Consider the following 26,727-nt stretch of genomic DNA (forward strand, 5'->3'; position numbering starts at 1 on the left):
CCCATTTACAAATTCCTAATTATCCTAGAAGAATATAAAAGGAATAACTAGGTGATCCGCACGTGTCCGATCAAGTTACCTCAGTTACTGAGAACCCCCTTGTCTGTTTACGCGCTGACGCGAACAGAACTTTGACAGTATCACCGGCTAATCAAGCTGTTGAGCCACCAATTGGAATTAAGTGGATTCTAGATCAACAGAAGGAGCGGAAAAAGAGACGAGAAGCTGTTATGAAAGAGGCGCGCAGAGCAACCAGAGAACATAATCTTAGGCGACAAAGAGCAAAGTTAGATGCCATAGTCAGAAGAGCAGAACGCCACCAGGACCGAGAGCGAAGGCATGGTGAACGCATGCGAGCCCGCGAAGAAGCGAGGAGACGCCGGACCCAGAACACAAGGAGATATGAGGGTCTGAGCGAGCAAGCTCTGCTAAGGAGAGCAAAAGTCGACCTGGATTCCAACGAGACACCGTGCCTAAAAGTGATCCCTGAAGTCAACAGAGGCCTAGCCAGGGACACAAATGGAGTTATCATTAGTGCCAATACTGAGGAGAAAATCCAACGCCAAAGGGAACGGTACAATATCCAGCCGGGTAATGTCATTTATACGGATGGATCTCTCAAAGATATTGGCACTGAAAGAGTAAGTATGGCATTTGGTGTGGTAGTCCAGACACAAGAGGGTGAGTTTTACACTGCGCTATCTGGTAGAGTAGCAGGCAACGCATCCTCGACAAAGGCAGAGCTAGCTGGTTTGTTGGCAGGAATACTTATCAGCCCACGAAACAGACCTATGACAATCCGACTTGATAACAGCGCAGTTGTGACTCAATTCCGAGCATTGGTCCGAGGCAGAGTGGATAGCACTTTGCGACAACGTATTAGATCACCGTATGCAGTATGGTGGGCAGCTATACACAACGCATTTATTCAACAAGGATCGGAAGTCACGGTCGAGTGGGTCAAAGGACATGTCGGCAACAGAGGGAACGAAGAAGCGGACGAAGCAGCAAAACATGGACATTATGGCGAGCTATGGGATATCAACATAACGGAGCATAATGACATGTACTGCCATGCAAAGTTCAACGGTGTACCAGCGGAAGATGACTTAAGGCAGATCCTTAAGTTACAGTCAACAACTCGTACACATCACACGTGGATCGCTCAGAACAGGACGCAGGAGCATGTTAAGGATTGGACAAAAATTGATTGGCGAGCTACTATGAACATTGTTCATGATAGCAACCTACCGAAAGGACTCTTCACCAGCCCAGCGGACTGCCAAAAGCGAGCGCACAGGATCAAGAAACTCCATGGAATGTTGCCTACACAGTCATATATGAGACACTGGAGGCCAGACCTTTATGAAGACGGCAACTGCAGAGTGTGTGGGACAGAGGATGAAGATACATCGCACATCTGGAGATGTCCAAGGACGATGGAGACTCAGGCCGAGAAGTGGAAGGAGATAATCCAAAATGTGAATGTGATAGGGGAGAGGACATGGAGGAAAGAGTTGAAAGCAGTGCAGGAGCAAGCACAAAGGGCCAGAGAGAGAGGTGTAGACCCACCAAGGACAAAAGAGCCAACTTTTACTGCGGCAGAGGAGGACTACATTTGGGGGACTCTGGAGATGCATATCGATGGTGTGCGAGAAGTACGACGCCATGGTGATAGGAGCGGCGATGATGAGGAAGAGAGAGAGCACACACCAGATTGGTCTGTGCAGGACATTTACCACGGAATTACGCCCAAGTCCATTGCTCAGAGTTGGAAAGTTGGCTTCAAGACAACAACAAGGATAGCTACATATATGGCAGGGCGCTTCGTCAAGGCCATAGAGGAATTCGGTCGTACAGAAATCTGGAACAAACGGTGTAAAGTCACCGTTGAATGGGAAAAGGCTCGTGGAATCACTGCTATAAGCAAACGCGCTAGAGGATGCAACTGTGTTGGGGAGCACAGACGCAGTAGCAATGATTTCCTTGTCCCCTCCCTCAGACAAAGACAGAAGCTGAATGTAAAAGAGATCTACAAGATCGCGGATGACCGAGTCCGGGACAGTTACCTTGGGAAAACCAAACTGGACGTGATGGAGCGGCTAGGTGGAATGAAGTTTTTGATGACTATGGATAGCGGATAATTTGTCGTGTTGCGCAACAGGCCACGTCGGAAAGGTGGACTTTGAGTACCAACCACGGCGGTCAGGGTTTATGAAATCATGGATACAGCGGCTCTTGTCGTTTGTGCAGTAATAGCTGTTTATTGACTATAGTTTCTGGAGCATTTTGTTCATAGAGTGTAGAAAATAAATCCCATGACCCTGAGGGTCCTTGTTATTAAAAAAAAAAAAAAAAAAAAAAAAACCGAACCAGCGGTGCATCTGGCAGCACATCCTCCCATTCACCCACTTGACTAGGACAGCGATGATCACAAAGTTTGAGTCCACCCCCAAGATTTGGGTCCACATGCCAGTGGATTTGATCGAATAGGAAAAAAATTAAGTCGTCCTTAGCTAGAGTCGGCACGCCAGCCTCCGCGGCTTTACACGGGCGTAGCAGGCCACATCGGGAAGATGAACTTCGAGAACCGATCACGGTGTACATTGGTAGAGAAACCATGGATACGAATTGGCTCTTCATAGCCATACTATGCGAACTTTGAGAGTTTCGCTTGTTTCATAGTTGAGGGCGATATCATTAATTTAGAGTGAGATTATGAAATAAAATTCCTCACCTCTGTGGGTTCTTGTTAAAAAAAAAAAAAAGTATTACACCACTCAATTTGATAAATGAATGGAGCCCTCTGTTTTGCACAGAGCGATCTGTCGCTCGTAAAGTGATTTTCAAGTTCATTGACTACCTTGAGCAGGCTATGGAGTAGATTTGAAAGCCACGTTGTAAGAAAACCATCGCCAAGAAGGACTGAGGTGTGAGACCGAGGCAGAGGCGTACGCCACACACTGGGCCAAGAGGTGACTGGAGTAACGGATGTAGCTTTATGACAGAAGACTTTTGCCCTTGAGGTACGACAATGGATGTGCATCGCGACAGGTGCTGTCCAGGACCTACGTTAGACCCACCCGCCGCAAACAGGGTTCTGTTGCAGGGCTTATTAGGACAACGGCAGTTGAGAACCATGGAAAAGATGGGGCGCTTCCTTTCCTGTACCAGTATGTTTTTGACGTTAAACACGGCGATGAGTCGTGGCAATAGTCGCGCGGTACCCGAAGGACTTACCGAGGGAGCGTGACTAGACTTGTGGCGACTGTAAAGCGATCCTCTCCGGAGGATAGAGCATCGAGTACATTTTAGACTAGATAGTTCTTCAGTTTTATAGCGTTGTTCGTTTAGGGGCCTCGTAGGTCCTTATTATCAAAAAAAAAATAGTATTGTCCGTTTAGAGAGGCAAATTGTTATAAAAAAACCCTGCTGTTTATTGCATTGTTCGTTTAATGAGACTAATTGTTATAAAAAAAATAAAATAAAAAAAGGTAATACAGAGGACGCAATTGTGCTCGTTATCAAAAAGAATTAAAATATTTATATATATAAAAAATAATATGTGTAGAATCATAGTAATAAAAAGCTGTCTATTGTGTGAAAAGCGATCAGCAAAGTCATCATGTCTATTTAGAGGTGGCAAAGATTAATATGAATTTTCGTAGTATCAATAACCATTTTTACAGTGGGGGATGGCATATATATACCTTGGCAAGTGACAATTTTTTATATTTCGCTATTCTTGATTAATGACTTTTTGTAAGAGATCATTGAACAATTGAAAAACTTTATTTTACAAAAATAAAAAATTATACGCCTCGCCTTTTTTTTTTTTTTTTTTTTTTTTTTTTTCTATCACTATTTACTAAATGAATGCTACAACCAATGCCCCGATTTCTTCACAAAAACTAGTCATACACAAGTCTTTTTTTCTTTTTTTTCTCATGCTGTCTGCTCAGGTTTTGTAAGATGGTTGCCAATATACTTGTTCATAGTGAAGCAACTAATTTGGTCTTGTCCATCAAATAGTGTCTTGAGTTTACTGTCACAGTTGATCAGGCGTTTGTCTAGCAGTTGAGGTCCCATCCACCCAAAAAAAAAGGGAGGGAAGAGAAGAGAAGAGAAGAGAAGAGAAGAGAAGGAAACACAATGGATGAGGAACCAATGCTTCAGAAGGAATTGATAAAGTAATATATAAGAATAGCTTACCATTAGGTGCCTGAAGGTTGTTCTCTTTAATATAAACCCAAATTTGCTTAACGACTTCGGGTCGAGACATCTATAAAAGAAACAGTGAAGTTTAAATGTTAGATATACAAAATCCTATATAATTTAATATCAAAAAGGAGGGAAAAGTTAGTGTTTACCTCAACTTTTCCGGAGGGACCGATTTCTCCTGCATGCCCGATGACATCGTGCAGCGTGGGGCTGATGAGCATGGGACGTGTGAAGTTATTAACTTTGGGCGTACCATCCTTATTTGTCGGTGTCTTACGCTTGGATTTATCATCTGTAGACCTTTTTGATGATGCCTTTGACGGCTTGGCCTTAGACTTTGATTTCACTTTTACTTTCTTTGATGAAGATGAAGTCTTAAGTTTCTTAGTTGCTGATCCTTTGTCCTCTTCTACAGATGAGAACGATGCGTCTGATTCACCTCCTACATCGTCGCCGTCCTCAGAACCATCCTCCGAAGCAATGGCTGATGTAAGTGCTGATGCTGGCACTGGATTTGGTTTAGGAGGCATGTATGATGTTGGAGGGAGAGATACTCCGAAGGCAATTGTCTGTGGCGGCAATTGCTGCTGTTGCTGCTGCTGCTGTTGTTGTTGATAACGATTGCCGTTTGATTCAGGCGTGGCACCATTCAGTACAGCACGCTCGATCTGGTTCACAGTGTGAAACATCGATTCATTAGTAAATTCGATTTTTTTTGGCAAAAGGAAAATTCCGATCCATGCTTTCAAAGAAAAAAAAAAAAAAAGGGTAAGGGAGCATACAAAGGACAGGAGAGGTTGAACATAAAAATCTTACATCGTCCGTGATCTGTTGGTATATTTCCATAACCATGTCATCAAAGTCCTTCTTCACATCCTCAAGACTAGTATTAGTGAGAGACTCTATCTGTTTCCTGATTTTACGTGCAGATACGGTGGTGATATCAGCCTGGCGGATAAGTTCTAAATCAATACGATCAATATTGGTTATTTATTATGTATTAAAATCGAGCCAAGATGTATGTCATACACCAAAGCGTTGAAGGATCATCAAGCATGGCGAAGCAATGAAGGCGATGATAGTGGGGTTTAGTACACACAGCCTGTCGATCGTATTACTAGTGCTTCAATTGCATTATCACCATGATGAGGCGTAATGAATCGAGGCAAGAAGAAATGATTATTATTGCCCATCAAGAGACATTCCTATTCACAAGGCTAACTTCTTTCCTACAGTAATTACCTTCCACTTTGGCACGGTAAATGTCCACGCTCATCTTGGGTTGGAAATCAATTAACCAAAAAATGGAAAGGTATCTTTGTATTTATACTGAGGTTTTGAAGTATTGGAGCTGTTTTATTATTATTATTATTATTATTATTATTTTAATGTGGAAAGTGCTTCTTGAACTTTCACACAAAAGTTGACCAAAGAATGTCGATTCAATTACTGATGAAGCAATGTGGAGAAGAGCTGTGCTAAAAAAAGCGTGCTTTGGTATTCTACATGCCCCTCAAATGTGGCTGCAATAATTGTTTTGCCTCACAACACGTGCAAAATTGCCCCAACCTGACCCGTGAGGAGATGTTTGATCAGTTGGGATTGGGCTAAGCACAAGGATTGCAGGAGAGTACAGTAGTTTGTGGTTGCTGATGGGCGATACCACACTTTAAACAATAATGACAAGAATCCTTGAGGAAAAACTTGTTATGCACGGTCTACTAAGTAGAAATATCCCCTTGGCTCTTTGAAGCATTTCATGTCTCACATGTCGGTGGTATATTTTCAAATGAGAATTAGGCATCGTAGTTAATCGGAATGCTAGCAGACGTATATATACATTTATATATATAATATACAATACTGATTGTTGTTTACAGGAACCCACACTGCCTCATTTTCCTATTCATTCGAATAGCAAATGGTGGAGCGCGAAGAAGTCTTTCGAGAGGGGGAGAATAAATATTTGGTCAATCTGGCCAATCTGCTTCAACCTTTTTAATTTCATACATGTCAGGATCTGGATGGGAAATTCGAGGGCGAGACCCTCGATTGGTGAAAGGAAAAAAAAATAAAAAAATCGTGTCGTCATTGTTTGCGCGGTTTTTTAATAACAAACGCGAAAAGGAGAAAAGAGAAAGTTCGAGAGGCGCTTCACCCCGCTTTGATTTAGATGAGTCGGTGCGTGGAACTAACAAGGAACTGTCGGCTTCTGGGGACATTTCAAAAAAAAATATTGCAATACGTTTTGAATTTCTCAATGAAATTCTGACCTGTTATTAGTACCACTTCTCAAGTCAAATATGCATTAAAACATCATAGTGTCCCTGGCTCTTTTCTTGTCCCTTGTTATCTTAGCTAATAGTTAGTTTCCACAATATTCTGAGGATGTACTCTTGAGGAGAAAAACGAGAATAGTAATAAAATAGGGACAGGGAGTGGAGAACAAGGAGTAGGGACAATGCACAGCTTGTTATAAACCTATTTATTGTATTAGGACGTCCGCGCTTTATGAAAATGTCGATGTTCGGTATCCTTCAAGAGAAGAACTTGCAAAAGTTGCACGGTAAAAATATTAAAAGAATGGACACGTGGATGACCTAGTCGCAGAGCCATTCTTTTGATAGCGATATTTTCAGTAATAAAACGATCGACACATGCGCCAGTGCAACACTAACCGTATATATCTTCTATCCGGGCACAAACGATCGCAGTCGTTCGTTCTAGTGCCTATTTAGTCCAATTCTCTTACTAAAAGCTTGAGATTGTGCAGGAATGTAATCGGACACGGACTCTAAGAAGGAAATGAAGAGAAAAGGTGTTGGTGGCTATGTGTTGGATACTTGATAGTTTTCAAAGAGCGGAAAGTTTGACATGGCATCATGTGTATTTGCCTTTTACCAAACAATATCTCCCCTATCTCTTACCATCTTGTCTTTGACCCTATGATGCTCACAACGATTGCAGTGATGTGTTTTTATTATTATCATTATTGTTATTGTCATTTTTTTTTGTTGGTGAGCTTAGTTTAGCCATTCTCGAGGACTTGAATAGCAAAGCAGACAGTGGTACAAGTCCTCTTTTTTTTTTTTTTTGCGATCCAAGATCTGGAATTGAAAAAAGACAAAGAGCCTAAGAGATTAGCCTAACACCAATATAATAAAACAAGGCTATTCGTCTATTTGTCATTGATGCGATTTCCTTTGCTTTTATAAGCCGTCTTTTTCTTTTTTTTTGTCTTTGAAGGCGCATATCGGCAAATGCAGATGCAGTGTTGCATTTTGCATGGTGCTCTCGCTGCATACTTGGGGACACAAAAAAAGAAAAAATGAGTGAACGCATTCTTACAAGGACAGGAGTTAAATGTGTATATTTTGCCATGCCATGCTTTGCCATGTCATTTCAAAACTAAAAACGACAAACACGTTGAGCACAAACAATTACAACCTCCATGATAGAATATGAAGCAAATTCACATTTCAAATTTACTTCTCATTCAATTACTCTCTCTCTTTTTCATTCTGTCATTCCCTCTTTTCTTTCTTGTTTTTTTTTTTTTTTTTTTTTTTCTTCATTCATCAAGTACATTGTTGACAATAAGCACTGCAGGTAAACTCACTAAAACTCAGGCACAGTTTTATTTTTTGTTTTGTTGGTTCCCTGCCTGTTGGGTTGTCACCATCTCACTCTTATTATGTCTATGGTGTCCCTCCCATTTATCATAGTCTTCTTTTGATTATTTACTTTAATCCTCAACAGAAACACAACTCTCTCACATACACTTTAGCATAATAACATGTCCGAATCCACGGAAGCTTTGCACCAACCGCCTGCTATTGCTGTCGCCATCACTGCTCACAACGATACACTTTTACTACAACACCAACAACACCAACAACAACAACAAGTTATGCTCCTTCCTTCGCAATATTTACAACAACAACAGCTGCTCTTACAACAACAACTGCTACTATCGCACCAACATCAACAACAGCAACAGCAACAGCAACAGTTAAGACAGCCTACTTCACGCGCACCGTCTCCTACACCACCACAGTCTAAGAGTGATATCAACAATAACAATGCTACCTTAGCTCAGGAACAGTACCAAAACTTCCTTTTCCTTCAGCAGCAACAACAGCAGCAACAACAACAGCAACAACAACAACAGCAACAACAGCAACAGCAGCAACAATACCAGTACTTTATTCAATATCCTCAATCCCAGGCACTTTATCCCATGGACCCTGTTGTAAATGCTGAATGGGATCCAGATACAGCAGCAGCAATCATAAATATGACAGCTGACAACACTACCAATACATCTGCTTCCGTATCACAGCATGCACATGAGAGGGTTCGCCAGTTTGATATGAGTAGATTTATTGACTTTTGTGTTGAAGCATCTACTCTACTCGAGACGCTTCATCAAAACGGGCTTATCCATGGACAACTTTGCCCCACGTCGTTCCGCTGGGAAGAGTCATCGTCTATGAAGTCTACTGATAGCCATGTCAACGGCAATAACAGTAACAGCAGCAGTAGCAGCAACCTTGCTAACAGCAAAACTGCTTCATCTCAAGCTTCCGCCTCCGCAACATCCAAGCCGGAAATGGATCATACTTTGAGTAAAGGTCTTACTACTACTCCCTCGCTACACTATAGTCACCAGACACATCCAAGCAGTACTAGCAGCAATAGTGCCAGTAAAAGCCATAGCTCTTGGCGGACAGGGAAACAAAGGAGATACTCACTTGTCCTTGACTGCACACACCTCCGCGAGCATTCTCAGTCCTCCTTCAATGATCTTAGCTCCACTTCATTCACTGTTGCTGGACCTAGTCAAGCTGGAACAAACAACACAGCAATAGCAATGCCAGAGTCGGGTCCAAGCATCGGATCTGTTATTGATCCTACACTCTTTTCGCCTTTAGACCTCAATTTACCACCCTATACTAGTACTAATGGCGCTGTCATCCACGACGCCATCACTTCACGCGTCGCACGCTTCAAGCGTTCGTTCCTATTTTCATCCTCCTCTTCTCCAGCTGTCACTCCTTCATCTTCATCGTCATCATCTTCATCGCCATCATCCAGCATGTCCTCTTCGCCCTTGTCTACATCATCATCTCAAGCGACGACTCCTTCTCCTGGAGGGGTTTCTGGACCAACTTTCCAACCCATGCCTGTCAAGCAGCACTTCCTACTGCATATTCCCCAGGTAGGGCCAGCTTTTTTATCCTTTGTGGTTTTTTGTGTTTACTTCCTGTGATGCCCATTTCTACTTTTTCCTGCATCAGACACCCTTATGCAAGGCAATCTGGTCATAGTGCATCGTGCATTTTTTTTTTTTTTTTTTTGCTGACATTTTGACCTGAAAGATCACATTGGTGAAACAGACGGAAAAGAAAAAGGAGAAAAAGACAATTAGACTAATAATTCAGTCTGGCAAGCTTTTTTTTACCAGAGCAGGCATATTTGACATTAAGGGATGGGTTACTGAACGACACTAAATAAAACATTCTCTTTTATTGCATATATTAGGGGTTGCATTCACCTTCTGGGTGTGTTCTTCCTGTCCAAATAGATATCTATTCTCTCGGTACGGCTCAACAACAAAGAGTGTCCATGTTGGAAATGGGCAGAAAGAATACTGGCTGACCTCGTGTGGTTTTGTTTTTTTGTTGTCTGCATATGCATCTCCGTAGTCTCTCACAGAGGGGATCTACATTCGATTTTAATTAATTTCTTGTGCTTTGGGCATCTGTTTACATCATTGCCATATGTCATCTCTCATAGGTGTCATGTTTTACTACTTATGGGCTTCATACACAACATTTCAGCCAGGGGACTTAAATCCTGGGGCCATCGCAGAAGAATTAGATGCAGTCGCATCAGGGTTTGGAGCAACATTTTCAGAACGAGTGTCTGCTCATCCAAATACACCTGCGTTACTGGCCAATGTCATCTTAAGAATGGTAGCCAAGGTAAGCCATGAAACACCTCAATTTCCGAGTGCTTCTGTTACGATTTTCAATCTGATGTTCTTGATTAAGTTATGAGTAGGAAGGAGATTAACAAACTCGTGCGAAAATGAATGCAATTTCATGTGAAACAGAGTTCTAAGGACAGATTCTCGAGCATGGTTCAGGTTAGAAAAGAGTTGACGGCTATCAAAGACCAGGAACATGAAGCGCTGAAGAAGGATGCTGAATCTAAGGTAGGGAGTATGTAGCGTATAGCAAAATGATAGCGTCTAGAGATTAGAACGACAGAAATGATAATAGGATGCAATTGTAATTGTTTGACATCGTAAAAAGCTACAATACGAAAGAAGCCTTTCTTTGAAGATCCTCCCTTCTACTTTCTCAAGACTGCTTCATTTTGCACTCTTTATACTCACACTCCAAATGCTTTCTTGGATTTATAAATTCATATCAACCATCCCCAAACTGGTCTTATTCAATTATGTATTTTATATTTCTATTTGCTTTACTGACATCATTCTACATCCTTCTTCTCTGCTTTTATTAGGCACTCAACAGAAGTTTGACAGCCAATAAAGGCCTTCAGATACAGGGAACATCGTTCTCCTCATATTCTTCGTCTACCACAGCGCGACCATCCTCGCCCACCAACTCTAACTACTCCTTCAAATCTACATCCACCCATACAAGTCAAGATCATGATATAGGCTCGTTCTCAACCCGATTCTCCGGATCTAATCACAATAGTGCTGATAATAGCATTAGCAGTAATGGAAGCAATGGGAAAAATAGCGGTGGCACTAACAACAATATTTCACATGAAGATCGTGCGTTTGTGCTCGAATCAGTGTTGGCTTTAGCGCATATCTCCAATTTGCAGGAATTGCTCCGCGCGATTTCTCACGCGTTAGATAATTTATTGGTGGGTCATCCACCAGAAGAAATGGCAATTATCCTATGGCAGAAAGATGAGCATCTTCCCAATGGCGGAGCCTGGGCAATCGTGGAAGATAAGTATCAAGTGGGGGCAACACAACCCACATTGATTTGGACAGATCTTTCGGAGCGACGGGATCATATGCCAGTACTATTACGTAAAGCTTTAGATACTCAGGAGCCTATTTTCTCAACTGCTCTGGGGAGTCGGTCTCAATTACCAACAATTGCCTGTGTACCCATTATTGCGGTGCAAACAGGGATCTCAACACTCTTGGGGGCAATCTATCTTCATCACCTGCATCCTCGGTTTTATTTCAAGAAGCGTGAACAGGACATGCTGGTTCTATTCTGTCAAAGGCTTGCGACACCATTATTGCATTGCGAAAAGGTGTCGGGACTGGAGAAGCTACTATCTCATGCAACACAGAGAAATCGCGTCCTGGAGGATACATTTGCCAGGATCCAGAAGGTACCATCTATTACCATTTCTGCTTTATATCCTTTGCCAACCTTGTTAGACTTTAACTAATCAAAGGATACCTTAATCCTCTAACAATGTTCTAGAATGAACATGAGGTCTTCTCGTGGATGGAAGCACTACCATGCTTTGTTTGGGCGGCTGAGAGGGATGATAGTACGAAAGCGAAAGCAGAAACAAAACAAAAAAAAAAAAAAAAAAAAAAAAAACGCGATGGCTTTCTTGACCTTTCCTGTATAACCCTCGTATCTCAATTAATCTAGCTTTTCTTCCTATTTGCTAAATTTTCATGATAGTTGTGAGCCGGCGTTACCTCTCCCGATCTTGGTTTGACTTTACTGGGCTTCCAGGAGATGCCCGTACAAGTGACCGATGGCTCAGTGCTATGCAGTATGTTTGAGACAATACCACTGGATTTCACCAAATCACGTTAATAACTTCTGTGAATATTGGTTATTGATACGTTCTGGCCTTAATACTTCAAATAGTCCTGATGATGTCGCCTCATTCCAAAAGGAGGTATCGCAGAGCTACAAAACGGGTGTGTACAAAGATTGCGAGTTTAGATTGATGCGTTATGATGGCGTCTATCGTTGGCACCTTTCCCGTGCTGTCCCCGTGTTGAACCACAGCGGAGTCATCCTGAAGTGGATCGGAGTCACTATTGATATTGGTGAGTATATTAAACTTACATGTATATTTAAAAAGAAGCGAAAACGAAGGTATCTAACATAGTATTGTATACATAGATGACTTGTACCTGGCACAAAAGGCTGAGTTACACAAGAAATCAAATTTCCTTGCCAACATGAGCCATGAGCTACGAACGTAAGCTTCATACAGATAGCGCCCATACAGTTGTATCATATGAATCATTTTATGCGGATAGATTGACATGTCAGCTTTCTTTTTATATTATTATTATTACATTTTTTTCATCTCTCCTACAACATCCTTCCAGTCCGTTCTCAGGGTTCCATGGGATGTTGAGTCTATTAGGGTACTCCAACCTGGACGAAGAACAACAAGAATGCGTATTTACTGCTAAAGCTAGCTGCGAGAAATTATTGCTCATTATTGATGATCTTTTGGATTTTTCCAAATTGGAAGCCGAAAAAGTTACTCTGGAAGCTTCACCTTTTGACTTGCAGGACGTGTTTGATGAAGTTGAAGACATTGTAGAATCGTTAGCGGCACAAAAGTCATTGGAACTTGCATTTATTAAGGCTGACAATGTTCCAGAGGTTCTAGTTGGGGACTGCAATCGACTCAAGCAGATTCTGCTAAACCTAGTAGGCAATGCCATCAAATTCACGCACGCAGGTCACGTCATTGTACGATGTGAAGTCTATGATCGGGATGCAGAGATGGCCGCAGTGACTGAGAATGGTACAGCCACTTTGGCAGAAGAGATCGAAAACGACAAGTTCTACTTTATGCATGGAAAAAGCAATGGAAGGCAGGACCCATCTGATTCACGCCCACCAAACTCCGGCCGCTTTTCATCGCCAGAACCGTTGAGCGAGACATCAATCAAACTTGTATTCACAGTTGAAGACACTGGCATCGGAATTAGCGCAGAGGAGCAAAAGATGTTGTTCTCTCCATTCTCTCAGGTGGACGGAAGCGCCACGAGGCCGTACGGGGGATCTGGTCTGGGCCTTTCTATCTGCCGCCAGTTGGTGAAGCTGATGAAGGGCCGTATTGATCTCTTTTCCACCCCAGGAAAGGGCTCCACATTCTGGTTCATGATCCAGTGTGAGCCATGTGCACCACCGGAAAGCCCGATGAAACCTGTTCCGGAAGTAGAGCTTGGCGATTCTACAAAAGAGATCAAACGTATCACACGAACTCTAGGAACGCCCCGTATTTTGATTGCTTCCACTAGTCAGATGACTGTCAGCACCTTACAGTCTTATCTTTCAGACTTTAATACAGAGGTTGCTAATACACCATCCGCTGCAGCCAGTCGTCTTGAGGAGTCTGTTACGAATGGAATTCGGTTCGACTTTGTGTGCTGGGACTTCCCAAAATATGATCCAGAATACACAATGATGCTTGAGCTGCAAGCTAGACCCAACCTCAACAATGTACATTTTGTTCTCTTATATACACCCAATACAGATTTCGTCCGACGTGCTCATTCACTCCAGCTACCGCATTCATCTTCTAACAGTTCATTAGCTGTTGGAAGGAAGAGGCCTGCACTGAGTCAGTCAGTCTCATTGCGGGTTGAGAACAGTGGCTCAAACTTGGCATATAATAACTATTCGGGCTCGACACTTGCCTCCACCTGCGAAGTCCCCGGCCTGAGCCCAGAGAAGCTTAACAGTCTACGTATCACTTGCATCTCCAAGCCAATCCGGCGACTCAAGCTCCTACGCGCTTTTGTAGAAGTCCTTGACGACTCTACGCGAATCCACGGTGCACAAACAGTAAAAAAAACCGCTAGTGCTGGTGGGGGGAGCGTCACATCGGGTGCTACACCCTCGAGTCCTATTATAACAACGACCCCAGCTCCAAATATGGCATCGGCGCCTGTGTCTTCGCCCACAATCTCTGCCCCTGTTCCTCCAGTTGCTTTGCCCTCGACTATGATTCGTAGTCCTTCAGCGCCTATGGTCTCAACTCTAGAAGAGGCTCTTGGTATTCAAATGCCTCAACCGATTACGCCAGCTATCATCACCATTGAAGAGGCCCCTGTCAGGCCGGACCTTCCTAATGTCGACAGTGGTACTCATTTCCTGAGTATGGCCCAGGAGCAAAAGACAATCAGTCAAAGTCTTGCAGAGATAACAGATTTGTTCACTCAGTCTACTCCAGATAATGATGCGACGAAAGTACTATTAGAGGAGTTAATTTCGCCCGAAGAGAAGACGTCCGAGGGAAAGACATCTGGTGAGAAGGAACCTGATGAGAAGGCGCTCGAGGAGATGAAGAATGATGTACAAAAAAACGACAAAGAGCATGGCGAAGAAATGGTAATTACAACAGTCATAGAGAAGGAAACTTTACCTGAACTATTGCCACCCGCTCCTAATGACATGGAGATGAGAGAACCAGCTGATACTAAGGAAGCTAATAATGAAGCTGAAACTGAGGCTAGTCCAGAACTAGAGGCCAAAATGAATCAAGGGGATGAAATAGAACTCACGAAAGAACAAGGACAATCTAGTGGCAAGGACAAAGAAGATGACGCCGAAATAGAAGAAGAGACGGTGAAGGAGAAGGAGAAAGAGAAAGAAAAGGAAAAGCCAGTAACCAAAGCAAAAGCTTCGCTGAAACAAAAGATGGCTGCAACAGCGAATGGGAAAAGCAGCAAACTTCGTTCTAACTCACCCAAACCTGCGAAGACATCCAAGTTAGTGACCGAGGAAGCGACCGAGATCTCATTATCGCTGGAGGAAGCTAACAGGATTGCAGGCATGCGTATTCTTTTAGCTGAAGACAATTTGATTGCACAAAAGGTTCTATCAAAGCAGTTAGCTCTTTTTGGACTTGTGATTTCATGCGCGAACGATGGTGCGGATGCCTTGAACCTGTTTAAATCTCATCCGCGAGGATACTATACTCTGGGCTTCTTTGATCACCACATGCCTAACTGTGATGGTGTACAAGCAACGCAACAGATCCGAGCACTTGAAAGAGAACACGCTGCTGAAGTCAAAGGGCCAGTTCCACGGTTGCCTCTTGTAGCAGTTTCGGCAGACATCCAGGAAACAGCACGCAAAGCATGCCTCAACTCCGGTATGGAACGCTATGTTACCAAGCCACTGATGCAAAAGGACTTGGTAGCAATGGTCCGTCATTATTGTGTGATTGGTGATGCTGAGGCGAGCACCCTTGCATATGTCCCCCCACCTGAGGAAGCACTACCACAGAACCACCCCATTGTTGGAGTTCCCAGTACCACAGCTGTAACCTCGACAGTTGAGGCCATGGTCTCGGCAGGCCATGTTTCGGCGCCAATAGGAATCACCAACGCTGTTGGTCTCACTCCTCCTCCATTGCCTCTCGCTGTCACATCGACACCCACAGGGACATCCATCCTTGCTAATGCTAGCGTTGCAGCTGTTGTTGAAAAGGCACCAGCTCCAAAACTAACTGCACATCCCAAGCGTGAGCCGGAGCTATCGCCTGCCGCATTACGTGGACTAGCATTGATTCGCGAAAATACTTTGCAGGACGAAAGCTCCAAAGTTGGAGGCGGAGGGAATATCAAGTCCACGAATATTATGATGGCAACTGTACCCTCTTCGGCAGCATCTGTGTCATCTCCAATATCCACACCAATAGTTCCCGCAACATCATTAGCGACAACAGGTGTTTTCACCGGCTTGTCGGGGACACAACCTATGCAACATAGCAGTAGCCATCATGGATTCGGTAAAAATCACAGTAACAGTGAAGCTGGCGTTAATGGACATTTGAATACATATGGAGGACACGTGCTTTGCAAAGCTAGTTCTTCGTCATCTCTATCAGCTAGCTACCAGGCTGCTGCTGCTGCTGCCGCTGCAGCAGCAGCAGCGACTGGAGGAGGACTAGTGTCAGCACCGATGATGTTGGTTACATCTCCGAACTCAACTGGACCAACTATCACGCCATCTCCATTAGCATCGGCTGCAGCTATACCGACACCTGGATTGGCGGCACTGCCACCGCTACCACCAATAACAGCAACAGGTTTAGGGTCCACGTCGATGTCGGTCTCCACGAACGGACTGAACATGAACGCGACGATGGCTGCAGCCTTGTCAGGAATCCAGCCGATTACAGCCATAGCGGCCAATGCGGCAGCAACATCGGCAGTTGTTCACACTGGCGGTTCTGCCATCCACGATCACATTATTCATTCGACACCGTCGACTTTTGTAACTACAGCTGCTACTGGGTCAGCAAGTGCCGGGATTAGAACTTCTACTGTTGCTAGTGCTCCAGTTCCAGCTGCAACTGTAGTAGGAGCTAGTGAAGTAATGAATGGTGCGCCGTGGCCGACTGTAGTGAATGGCACTCTACTAGACCCACATACCCAACTCATATGGCAACAGCAACAGCAACAACAACAGCAACAACAGCAACAACACCACCAAGCTGTTATGCAGCAGATTCAGCAGATTCAGCAAATCCAACAGATTCAACAGATCCAACAGATCCAGCAAATCCAGCAAATTCAGCAGATTCAGCAGATTCAGCAACTGCAACAACAACAGCAACAGCAACACCAGATACAGCAACATCAACAGCAACAACAACAACAACAGCAGCAGCAGCAGCAGCAGCAGCAGCAGCAGCAGCAGCAGCAACTACTGTCATCTCTATCAGCACAACCAATGCAGCTACCGGTGCAGGTTTCAGTGCAAGTCCCCGTAGCACAGGCACCAGTTCCATTGCCAGTCCAAGTCCCTGTTCAAGTGCCAGCCCAAGTGCATGGATTGACGCCAGCGAACTTGGATCAATGTCAGCAGCAGCAGCAGATCCACTCTCCAAAGGAGGTTTTCGCTCCTTACTTGCACCCATGTGAGCCTTCACCGACGACAGAGCCAGACCATAATCCGATGTCAATGAATGGTACTGGAAATGAGAGTGGAGCTGAAGTTGGGGCTGGAATTATCCCAGTGACTACTGCTAATCTGAGTATAGTCCATGGTATCGCGAATAGTGTTGTAACCGCTTCTGGCGCTGGCCCTGCTATCATTACGCCAGTGCCGGCTTCTGCGTCTGCAGCAGATGTTGTTGCCAAGGCACAAGCAGCGGCGGCGGCGGCGGCGGCGGCCTCAGTAACCACAGCTTCTACTTCAGCCACTGTAGCTAATATGGCGACAACAACAACCACTAATATCTCAGGATCACCTTCCCCTGTATTCCCTGTGAAGCTGAACCATTGGATGTAAAAACAAAAATCCATGTATATATATACGTGTATACAATTATAGTGGCCATTTACAACAGAGTGCACCTTCATCTTTTGTATGTAAATTATATCCCAATAAAAAATAATGAGGAGGGAAAAACTTCGTCCGTCACAAGGGCAAATTTGCCATTATAAATGGGCTAAAAATCCAGCAATCCATGGGCATTGTCTTGAAATTTTATTTCGATGTCGAAATAAATGACCGAAAACTAAATTGTCATGGAGCTATCCTGGCTTCTTTATTTGTGCAAATAAAAAAACTCTTGAAGACTTTCTCATGACCCTAGCATCCGCTTGGGAGTCCATTGTATCGTTTATTTATTGACAGGTGTAATATAGCAGTGATAATATTCGCCGCCGTAGTCTCGACTTGAAAGGAGGGCAATCTGAGTTGATTCATTCTACCGCACCATGGAGCTTGACTAACTTGATCTTTTCCTGTACAGCCCGGCAAGACTTGATTTGTCACATCGTTTGCTTGCTCGTCTTCTTGCGTTCCCTTGATGTATCTGGGTTGGTAAGCACTGCTAATAGAGTTTGTTGGGCCTGTTGAAACCAGAGGGAGCCACAGCAACATATCATACCCAAGGTGATACAAATATCTCTGTTGGAGTGAGTGGTGAACTGTATGTGGTTCAGATGTAGTGGACATAAACGGCGAAAGAATGCATCGAAAGGATGTGAGCGGTTATGAGAGCAAGGAAGAAGGGGTTGGTAAGCCTGTTCAAGTCCTTGGCAAGAGAGCATGAGCAGCAGTTGTGATCAATGGTATAGTTTCTAGACCCTATCTTCCACGTACAGCATTGCATTACTGTTGTTTTCAGACCTGGCACCAATCATGCGAGGTATTTCTTTTTCTGAGGGTTCCTTGTGTTAAATGGCCAGACAGAAAGCTTAGAAGAGATACAGACACAACGGTGAAAAAAATGTATGTGGGCAAACAGTTGCTGTGTTTATTTGTTGTCTGCCTTCTTTCATCGCGGGCTTTTTTTTTTATTGTTTCGCAAATCTTGTTTCCTTTTTTGTTCGTCAATCACTGTGTGCACGAATAAGCAGCTGAAGCATCTCTTTGGTTTCTGTACATGTATAAACACATTTTACATCGTGGCGTCTTTTTTTGTTCAAAATACAAGCGTTTTCCATTGGTGCCTCCAAACAAACTTTATTTTGGTGGCCACTCCACAATCATTCCATGGTTATAACAATCCCTAGGAAAGGATCAAACGCGTCGGTATCAATCTCGCTTCTGTATTTCTAGATGCATATGTTTTGGCAATTGGTATCAACTATCAAATTCACACATACACACACCAAACGACCGCCAAAAACCACCACTCTCGCTTCTGCTCTCCCTCCATCCACAAGGCGCTGCGCAATATCACCATTAACAAGGCACCGTCCAGTAAGAAAGGGTGCTTAGATAGCTTTTACTCCAAGCAATAAGCGCATGCAACTACATCACTCCTATCTCCGCCATTGATGCCGGAATCTGAGAGTCAACGAATATCTCTGTTTTAACGCAATAGTACTGGGGCTGTTGGAGCAAAGAGCATCATATGAAGCCATTCTCTGATAAAAAAGACTTTTTTTTCTTTAGTTGTTACCTTTGACAAGGATATAATCACCGAGTCATATCTGTCAATGCATTTATTACCCCTGTTCAAAATTATAAATCTTCTTTTATTCATTAAATTCCTCACAAAGCACAAAGCAAGGGCCAGTGCAAACAAAAGAAACTGAAAAAAAAAATTGTGTAAAAAAGATCGACATCGACACTGTATGCTGTATATGGAGATGATTTTTTCGAATGCTCACTTTGGTATCTCAATACTATTGTTTCCAATCCGGCGCTCATGCGAGAGCTTGTATTTATTTGTCAATCTCTGCTATTGACTTGGACAAAACCCCAAGCCAAACAAAGGAACTGAATAAAGATTGATGTGGCCTGTGAAGCAAAGGATCGATATCAAAACCATATGAGACAATGTTAAAATTCATCATCAATCCAGGATATAAAAAGGGATCATTGTCTTCCTCCTTCAAAGTCCCATCCCTTTTACCACTGCCACTTGTTCCTGTATCTTTCCCTCAATATTCTTTATTTATTCACTTTGGATCTTTAAACCATAAAAAAGCTCATCCTTTTATACCTTTGTCGCTCTTTTTTTTTCTTTTTCATTTCTTTTCATCACCACCATTTTTCCTTTTTTCTTTCTCTTTCGCTTAGATATTGACCATGGGGCTGAAGTCCTTCTTCAAACTGGTTGCGGATCGCGGGGTTTTACCTTCGGAAACTGACGTGGGCACTTTCTTGGCGGCAAATCCTGACTATTCTGTTCATGTAGATCTCCTCAATACGTTCTATTACGACATCCTCCGCAGAGTCGTCCATGCAAAGATGAAAAACGAATCCATCATTGATGTAGGAAGGTCCCTGGCTCTCGTGATAAAGGATCTTTTCATAACGGACAATCTGACTATACATATTGATGGGGAACCTTGTACTGAGAAAGAAAAAGCAAGGACAGAACGGCAAGCCATAAGAGAAAAAAATATGGATGCTTTGGAGAACGATATGAGCACCTTCGAGAGAAATTCTCGGAGTGGGTATGGACTCGTCCTCAAGTCATGAGGCGCATCCAAAAGGGTCTTCGAGAAGTCCACACCCTGAGCGTCCAGGACAGGGATCAGCTGGCAAGAGGCCTTAGCTCTGTCTTCGATGTCTGTCTGTGTGCATATGAAGCGGACCCATGCATAGGGTGCCATGATGAGGAGAATGATAGGATCGTGATATCCCAAGACTCTGATTTTTTTGCGTACGAACGAGTCTGCTTCCTAGTGCGACCCCTTCCGCACCGTAGACGGAAGTTTGGGGTTTACGACGTAGACAACGTTATCCAAGCACTAAGACTGCCATCACACGCGCATCTGGTGTTATTCTGTGCCATCGCAGGCAATGACTACTCAAGGAACCTCGAGACGTTAGGCCCGGTTAATAATCTTCGATTAATTCGAAAGGTTGCGTGGAACGAGAACTACAATAAAATGCTTCGGAACTACCTAAGGGAAGCTAGCAAGGTGTTGGGAAGGAACGCAGCCTCTGAAGAAGGCCGTTTTAGAGTAGCTCTCCGCATTTTTACTTCCGGCCATCAAACATCGGCCCAAGCGTTACCATTGAACAATGAGTTCGATAACTTCAAGCAGCGTCTACTCAATGGAAAGGATCTCGCCATAGAGTGGCTCAGCAAAGGCGAGCGCAGCGCCGCAGAACGTAAGAAAGCTCAAGCTATAGTTTTGGCCTTGAAACCATACGTCCCCAATACTAATCGTTAGTCCCTTTCTTGGAAAATGTAGAGGCGCACCATCATTCTATACAGCGGAAGGGTCACATAGGAACCAGTTCCGGCCCATCTTTTCTGACAAGGCGAGCATATTGAATGGGCGCACAGTTGATATCAGTAACTACCGTCAGCACGATAGGCCGGGCCTTAAGCATCCACCACGTCGGAAAAAGACAAAAAAGAAGCAACAGAAAAAACAAAAGCGGAAGCACAAAGGCAAGAAGCCCCACAGGGCTAAAAAAGAAGGTGCACCAATTAGGAACTTGAAGGATGCTACGAAGGTTGATCACAGCTACAGCAGTAAGCATCCTATCAAGGCCTTAACAATTGGGTCCCTTAAGGCCTCCATGGCAAGGAAAGGCGGACTGGACGCAGATGAAAGGGATAGTATTGCAAACCAGATCCGAGGGGCAGTTGTTGTCCTCAACCGACTACGCCGCTATGCATACTGGGTGATTGCCTTGGACATTGAGAGGATCATGCGGTTACCAGGGGCAGCAAGGTCGAGGAAAAAGGCACTGGACGAGGTCTTGGATAGCAATGACTATTCCTTCCGTCTCGCCACCCTTCTTTTAAGTGGTCAAGGTGGCCCCAATTCAGCTTACGCGAGGGCAAAAAAACAAGGAAAGACGGTAGAAACGCCCCATTACCTCCTCGCTTATGAACATTTCAAGGCCACCACTGAACTTTCCCCAATAAAGGAAATAGACATCACATTGGGGGACGTGCAAGGCTTTGATCCCAAAAAGATCTCATTTCCAAGAGCGTCAGAGCTACTAATGGGCCAAGTACAGACATCATTAAGGCAGCACTACAGGAACGCAATGGTATAGCTTGTGTAGGGTATTTTCATGTATATTCTGCAATCAAATGCTCTTTATTCAGACTCTTTTTTTTTTTTTTTTCTTTTTTTCTAGTTTGATGTCGAGAAAACAAACGAAGATATGAGCGACATTGAGTTTATTTTGCGGGAGAACAAAAAAGTGAAAAATACTCAGACTTTCCTACGTCCCCCTGGTCACCCGGGTATGTGTATCTGTCTGAACACGCCCTAGTTGACATCCTCTGGGCGAACGAAGATACCAAGCAGCTGCTGGAGCGTATTCTGCCTCTCAACAATCCTTCCAAGACTGCAATGTTTGAGTGTGTACAGGGAACAAAAGGGGTTTTGATACAGGCTCTCTTTTGTGACATTGGAAGTGATCGCATGGTTCTTGGATATCGAGACAAAGTATCCTTGCTGTCACAGGACAAAGATCTAACTCGGTTCAAACTCAAAGGAACGATTTCTACCAACGGTCTAGTTCTGAATCTACTTGCCTATGACACAACCCAGACGAAGAGACAGCAGCAGTCTGACGTAGATGAAGAAGACTCCAGGCAAGAACTGGAGCTTTCTCAGGGATTCCTCAACACGACGTGTTCAAAGGCAGCCGGTGAAGACCTGACAGATGAAGACTATGCAAACATAAACTGGAAGAGGAGCTCCAAACTGCTCGAAAACGTTGAGCTCACATTCAACAAACCAGGGCGGTGCCCATCCGCAAACACCACAACTATCGTCGGATGCGATCCTAGTATTGTTAACGCCCTTACGTTTTCCTCCCTGGATCCTCACAACCCTAACTTGCGGCAAACGGTAAAGGTGAGAAGCAGGTTCTTGTACCTCCCCGCCCTCCGCTTCAATCACCTGTTGAACAAAAGGAAGCGTGAAAAAGGAATGATTGAGGTTGAGAGCGCCATCCCTGTGTTTGGAAGGGATACGTACAATGAGTACTTTCAATGGATGAACGAGGAGCCCCAGACACAAATAGGATCAAAGAATTTGGATGTGCTTCAAGAATTCTACGAGTCCAGGTGGCACCTGAAAAAAAATGGGACCTACGAAAGGCTCAACGAGCTACGTTCGACTACGCGGTACAGCGAGTGTTGAAGATACTCGGGGGAAAAGGAGTGCTTGTCGTCGGCCTAGGGTCCTTTGAAAGTAGTAAAAGAGTTCCCAGCAAGCACACTGCTATAACGAGACACCTTATCACACAGGTATGACTTTTTTTAAAAAAAAAAAAAAAATAAATAAGAAAAGCTGGAAAGCCATAGAACCCTTGCTAATAAACGACTGACCATTTGAAACGCTTAGATCAAAGCACGAGGACACTTCGCTGTAGGAGCGCACGAATTTTACACCAGCGCCCGCTGTCCCCGACCCCTCTGCGATAGCTTTTTAGAGACGGTGTACCCTCGCTCTAAATATTGCCGGACATGTAAGGTATTCTTCGACCGTGACGCAGTAGGGGCGGAAAACATCGCAAGAATCGGTCTTGCTCAAATTGAGAGGCAAGAGAGGCCTGCAAAGTACAAGCCCACGGAAGAGCCGCCTGCTCCGGCTGCGAAGCGCGCACGACGCTAGACACAAGTATTTGGGTGCCGGCACACCCACAAAAAATTTGTAAGTTCTGTTTATTTTCGTCTCCTGTGATCCTCTCTAATCTTTTGCCACTAACCTTAAAAACCGTACAGATCAACAGATATTTACGTATGTACTTGAACTCCTTAAGCTTCTACAAGAACCTGTAAACAAGCCAGGCATACAAAATGGTTTCTCCACCTGCTCACACATCGGTAGAGCCCCCGCGTCTCATCAGTGCTGTAATAATCAAGATGGCTTCAACTTCTAGCTCTACTCCAAAGTCTCGCCATTTTACTCCTGCTTTTATTCCAATCCGCGATCGCGTACCAGAGAACCTTCAAATTCAACTTCACATTCGGAAAGGTCGTCCTCAGGTGACATGTCGAGCTTTAAAGGATCTTCCTGATCCTGCACCATGGACTTTTGTCCTCAATCATGAGGATTTTGAGAGCTTGCTAATGGGAATTCGTGATCATATTCCAAAAGCAACCAAAGATGGTTTTTACTGGCCAGAGGATGCCCAACCATATTTACAGCCTACTCACAATACGACACAAAAGCTTTATCAAAGGCTGGACCCAGAAAATTATAAAATGCTGCTTACAAAGTCATGGCGGAAAGAACTTCGACGGATGAATGGGGATGCGTCAAAAGTCTATGTTCACTTGTATATTTATCTTGCTTCACCAGAAGAAGGAGAAGAAGGACAGGAACAAGGACAGGAGCAAGGACAGGAACAGGGACAAAGACAAAGACAAAAACAAAGGCAAGAAAGTGCTGATGGCGTTTCCGTTATTACTGATGATAGACAATCAACGCCTGCCAGTCAAGGAGAAGCATCAACGTCTAGGAAGCGAGGCATTTCAGAGGTAGTGAGCATGGAGCCACGACGACAGGATTCTATGGTTGGATACATTACTCCAGTCCAATATGGACGTCGCTCAGATCGTGAACCAATGTTGCGTACACTTGAAGATGATATATTACTGCAGCTTGAGAGAGAAGCGCAGATTCGAACACAGCTCATTCGCGAGAGAAGACAAGCGGCAGAAGAAGCAGAACAACGACGGCAGTTGCGGCAGCAGCGTCAACATCAGCATCAACAAGAGGATCTTGATGATGACAATGATGAGATGAGAACCATCTACGTTGAGATCAATGGCACTAGACTACCTGTTCGAGTGGATGTACATTCTTTGAGAAAAGCGCTTGGCGTACCAAACCCAAATGAATTTGATGATACATGCATGTGAAAAAAAAAAAAAAAAAAAAAAAAAAAAAAAAACGAATAAACGAATAAAATACCCTTGATGCTATTATGCACCTTTTTCCCTTTAATAAAATAGAATCCTTTGTGGCCTTTGAGTCCGATTTTAAAGTTAAAAATATGAAATGTGCCGACAACTTTGTACATGTATATAAATTAAATTTTCTTAAAACCAGTTTGTGAAACTCATCCAGTAAAATTTAGATAACTTTTTATATATATCTTATATATCTTAGTTCATGGGATACAGAGTTCAGGGTCAAATTGTTTTCGCAAGTGCTGTGCTTGTAAACCCATGGAGAGGATCACTGCTTTTCAAGCAATTCCTATATATATATATATATACATGTATATATAGATACAATACGAGACTGTATTTCAAAACAGGTAGCTAATCCAGTCTAGTTGTTCAGTGGACCAGTCGTTCAGCGGAATAACAATGATGAATCCTTAGTTGCCTAAATTTTTCGTCCTCTTTCTTCCTTGGGAGGTGGTTTTTTCCCCTCCGCCTCACTTCTTAGTATATAATCCATAGATTTTATAAATATATAAATATATATATATATATCGCCAATTTTATTTGGTCACGATACCTTATATTTTTAATCTAAAAACGATGATTGAATTGTTCTGGTGGCATCTCACTACGTGACGGACTTGCAACAATACTCGTAACAAGCGAGCTAATTGGCTGCCAATACACTCGAAAGTATTCAAAAAATATAAGGTATCGCGACCAAATGAAACGGGCTATATATACATATCACCTTCAGTTTAAACTCTGTAGGACTATCCGGAAAAAATGTTGTAAAGACAGTACCCCAATCTCCCACAAACTTTAAAAAACATCTCACAGATGGATGATTGATAGCAAATATATATATATATATATACATTCATAATATTGAAGTATCTAATACAATGATGGATATATACATCCATGCCTTTACGGGGGATTAAGTCTACATAGCAGACTAACCTTAGAAAAGATGAGGCATACGGGACACGGAACTTGTAAACCGAGTTGACGCCCTTTCAAGACGCTGAATCGCTTGTCCTGAACACTATTCACCTTTTGTTGGAAATTGCCAGGATGTGTACATGTATACTGTTTGCCCAAGTCATGTGTGACATCTATGACCAGTCGCATATGGAGCTTATATGAGGAAAAGAAGAGAACATCTATTGTACAATTGTATATACAACACCAAGGACTCCTGCAGACAAAATGTAGGCGATGTCATCGCGCTTTGCTTTTTAGGGGGAAGTGGTTTTGCTTTTGCTTTGTTTGTAAATCGGCCGATCTGCGAAATAGACTATGGGTCCTAATAAATATTTATGTCAAGGTACAAAGACTAAAAAGCATCTAAGAAAGATGTGATGATGGTCGATGAGAGCTGATGACTGTAAGCTTTCTTTCTCCTGTGCTTCCATTGATTTAAGAACAATGAATATTGCTGAATGACTTTCAGTCTTCATTACTTCTCTTTGCCCCTTTTGCTGCAAAATTAAGGTCAATGATGGCTTGTCTACAGTACGTGGGCATACGTATATACAGTGGAATCTCGATAATTGTACACTTTTGTACAAATTTCAAATTTGATATATTTCTAGGCCATTGGTTGGCTAAGAGCCTTACTCTTTTAAAAAAAAGTATTCTAAAAAACCCACACTCAACTGGAGTAGAGGAATCAGCAGAGGATTTTTAGAATAGTTTTTCATGAATTGTGGGCTTCTTAGCCAATCAATAACCGAGAAATATAGCAAATTCGAAAATTGTACAAAAGTGTACAATTATCGAGATTCCACTGTATATTATACAAACCATGAGTGCCATTTATGGTTGTATAAAAAATTACATATCTTTATTCATTCCTAGTTTGTCAACATGTCGATCATTCTTTTTTTTTTTTTTTTTTTTCCAAGCTGAGCCCACTTACAGTAAATAATTGTATATATATATATATTGTTTAATATTTGTTTTTTCTGGTCACGAACATATTTTAAAATCATAAATGTAATGATAGAATTAGCTTAGCGGTCCCACAAAATGGTAACCAATGTCCTTTTTTGATAGATCCTAGACTTTTTTATTGAACAGAAACAGCAATCAGAACAAGGCTTGACTACAAGGAATGCTGGACTTCATGTAAATTCAGCATCATTTCAGAGT

At 43.1% G+C, this 26,727-nt stretch overlaps 5 protein-coding genes across 5 annotated transcripts; 4 read left to right on the forward strand and 1 right to left on the reverse strand.

Annotated features, from left to right (window-relative positions):
- Positions 1 to 3,859: 3,859 nt before the first annotated feature.
- Positions 3,860 to 5,689, reverse strand: BCR41DRAFT_347638 (SWIB/MDM2 domain-containing protein). The gene is made up of 5 exons (XM_022023135.1): positions 5,464 to 5,689; positions 5,038 to 5,183; positions 4,371 to 4,889; positions 4,213 to 4,282; positions 3,860 to 4,070 (listed from the first exon to the last, which is right to left on the reverse strand). The coding sequence occupies exons 1-5, from the start codon at positions 5,495 to 5,497 to the stop codon at positions 3,946 to 3,948; spliced, it is 894 nt and encodes a 297-aa protein (XP_021884382.1). The 5' UTR covers positions 5,498 to 5,689; the 3' UTR covers positions 3,860 to 3,945.
- A 2,121-nt stretch (positions 5,690 to 7,810) lies between these two features.
- Positions 7,811 to 15,242, forward strand: BCR41DRAFT_318683 (hypothetical protein; the record flags this gene model as incomplete). The annotated part of the gene is made up of 13 exons (XM_022021322.1): positions 7,811 to 7,830; positions 8,009 to 9,442; positions 9,766 to 9,823; positions 10,021 to 10,208; positions 10,340 to 10,441; positions 10,756 to 11,616; positions 11,712 to 11,781; positions 11,922 to 12,015; positions 12,114 to 12,298; positions 12,375 to 12,453; positions 12,587 to 13,014; positions 13,177 to 13,383; positions 14,899 to 15,242. Coding segments are annotated over exons 2-13 (4,041 nt in total), but the record flags the coding sequence as incomplete, so codon positions are not given.
- A 4,740-nt stretch (positions 15,243 to 19,982) lies between these two features.
- BCR41DRAFT_347644 (hypothetical protein) lies at positions 19,983 to 20,500 on the forward strand (the record flags this gene model as incomplete). Its single annotated transcript, XM_022023136.1, has 2 exons — positions 19,983 to 20,377; positions 20,401 to 20,500. Exons 1-2 carry the CDS (start codon positions 20,168 to 20,170, stop codon positions 20,497 to 20,499), a joined length of 309 nt encoding a protein of 102 aa, XP_021884384.1. The 5' UTR covers positions 19,983 to 20,167.
- A 1,298-nt stretch (positions 20,501 to 21,798) lies between these two features.
- Positions 21,799 to 23,313, forward strand: BCR41DRAFT_347648 (hypothetical protein). The gene is made up of 4 exons (XM_022023137.1): positions 21,799 to 21,838; positions 21,865 to 22,711; positions 22,738 to 22,920; positions 23,018 to 23,313. Exons 1-4 carry the CDS (start codon positions 21,825 to 21,827, stop codon positions 23,285 to 23,287), a joined length of 1,314 nt encoding a protein of 437 aa, XP_021884385.1. The 5' UTR covers positions 21,799 to 21,824; the 3' UTR covers positions 23,288 to 23,313.
- Positions 23,314 to 23,472: 159 nt separating this feature from the next.
- Positions 23,473 to 24,540, forward strand: BCR41DRAFT_368175 (hypothetical protein; the record flags this gene model as incomplete). Its single annotated transcript, XM_022026361.1, has 1 exon — positions 23,473 to 24,540. The coding sequence occupies one exon, from the start codon at positions 23,473 to 23,475 to the stop codon at positions 24,538 to 24,540; it is 1,068 nt and encodes a 355-aa protein (XP_021884386.1).
- Between the last annotated feature and the right edge of the window lie 2,187 nt (positions 24,541 to 26,727).

This window comes from Lobosporangium transversale (assembly GCF_002105155.1).
Source record: "Lobosporangium transversale strain NRRL 3116 chromosome Unknown BCR41scaffold_6, whole genome shotgun sequence".
NCBI lineage: Eukaryota > Fungi > Mortierellomycota > Mortierellomycetes > Mortierellales > Mortierellaceae > Lobosporangium > Lobosporangium transversale.